Below are 2,133 nucleotides of genomic sequence, written 5' to 3' on the forward strand. Positions count from 1 at the left end.
CCCCTCCAAAAAACAAAAAAACAAACAAACAAACAAACCCAACAACAGCAACAATGAAAACAACAACAAAATAATTTTTAATACAGACCGTGTCGGGACGACAAGAGACCCGGACGCCACTTCACACTACGCCGTCTCCTGTCACTGGTGCTTCCTTTCTTTCCAAGGAGGTCGTTTTATCGTTCATCAAAGCCTCCTTTCTTTCCAAGGAGGTCGTTTTATCGTTCATCAGTGCTTCCTTTCTTTCCAAGGAGGTCGTTTTATCGTTCATCAGTGCTTCCTTTTATTCCAAGGAGGTCGTTTTATCATTCATCAATGCTTCCTTTTATTCCAAGGAGGTCGTTTTATCATTCATCAATGCTTCCTTTCTTTCCAAGGAGGTCGGTTTATCGTTGTCCTGAATCACATCTTCCATGGCAACCCCCTTTGTCTCCGGCAAAGCCCACACAGCAGCACAACATACCAGCGCCATGGCGCTCATAATTAGATAAGACACGTATATCGATTCGAAGTCACGTGGTATGACGTAGGGGGCCACGATACTTCCAAGTCTCGCCCCGGTCACAGCAAACCCGTAGCCGAGGTTCCTCACGACAGTTGGAAACAGCTCCACAGAGAATGTGGTGAGAGTGCATAAAAGGTGTTGTAGCCAGTTGGCGGTGACCAGTGCCAAACAAGTGATCGTGATTCCTCGTACAGATCCCGAAGTCGTGAAGAAAACAACAACGATAGAAACGAAACCGAGAAATACTAGACTAAGAAATATTAGCAGAGCCCATCTCCTCCCCAGCGTGTTGCCCAATACCGGGACTAGAAATGACAGCGGGATTGGAACTAACGAGTACAGAATGAAATTCACATAAAAGTCGCCGTAGAGAGACTCGACACCAAAGCCTATAGCGAAAAACATTGCACTTGTAAGAAAGTACGTTAGGGTTACTAGAATGGTTTTTTTACGCAGAGAAGCCTGGAAGAGTATGAAGACACCGTACTTGGCAGAATCTTCTTGACTGTGGTTACAACCTTCTGTCATTGCATCCGAACCGAACTTTGTATCTCGCATCTCCATTCCATTAAAACGGCAGATCTGGGTGACGACTTTCTCGGCTTTTTGCATTTTCCGGTGCACGAGTAGCCAACGCACGCTGTCCGGGACCCAGACAGCGGTGAGTAAGGCCAGTAGCGAGAGAGCGGCTGTGGCCAGGTGCACGAGACGCCAGTCCCTCAAAAGCATAATGCACACCCCAAACAACAGAGTTGCCACATGCCAGCAGGGCAACCCAGAAATGACAGGACGCCATTTTGGCTTGACAAACTCCATGGCGTAGATGTTGGATGCGGCAAAATTCCCTCCAACGCTGACGCCGATGAAGAAACCGACGACTGTGTATGCCTCCCAGGACGTTGTTAGGTAAGCAGCAATGTTGCAGAGCATGCCAAAAGTCACAAAACCGTACATGCTCAACTTACGACCGCACTTGTCCCCGATATACCCACAGATGTAGCTCCCTGCAGCCACGCCAGACATCTGTATGGAGATAATCAACGACAAGATCCAAGCTCGATCACAGACGAGGTTCCACTCTGTTGCCACGGTTCGAGCTTCCCAGTGATTAAACTGTATGTTTTTACATCGAGGATATTTCTCACAAGAGCTGTGAGTGAAGTTTGCCGTGCTTACTGACGAGTCATCTCTGACGTCTGCTCCAGGCGGGAGCGCCCCTGATGAAGCGTTGTCGCTCAAACTTCCGGTTATTGAGATTCCAGGCACATCATAAAGGCCTTGCAGAGGTCTCGACCACAGCGAGGAAGAAAGATTTTCGGCCCGACCTCCATCAATTGTCTCAAAAGCTGGAAAAGGATAAATAAAAAAAAATATATATATCTCATACTTACTCCGGTATTAACTGCAGCTCAAAAGAATAGTATCGTCTTAAGTAGACTACAATTTTCAGTGTTACGATAAGACAACATAACATAACATAACATAACATAATATAACATAACATAACATAACATAGCATAACATAACATAACATAACATAACATAACATAACATAACATAACGTAACGAAACGTAACGTAACATAACACAACATAACATAACATAACATAACATAACGTAACATAACA

At 45.3% G+C, this 2,133-nt stretch overlaps 1 protein-coding gene across 1 annotated transcript in view; it reads right to left on the reverse strand.

Annotated features, from left to right (window-relative positions):
• Nucleotides 1-325: 325 nt before the first annotated feature.
• Nucleotides 326-2,133, reverse strand: part of LOC101854181 (solute carrier family 22 member 4-like) — a 4,840-nt gene continuing 3,032 nt past the window's right edge. The window contains exon 2 of the mRNA XM_005102520.1: nt 326-1,851. Coding sequence (XP_005102577.1) covers nt 326-1,851 — 1,526 coding nt within the window. The remainder of the gene's footprint in view (nt 1,852-2,133) is intronic.

Source organism: Aplysia californica, unplaced genomic scaffold, assembly GCF_000002075.1.
Source record: "Aplysia californica isolate F4 #8 unplaced genomic scaffold, AplCal3.0 scaffold00328, whole genome shotgun sequence".
Taxonomy (NCBI): domain Eukaryota; kingdom Metazoa; phylum Mollusca; class Gastropoda; order Aplysiida; family Aplysiidae; genus Aplysia; species Aplysia californica.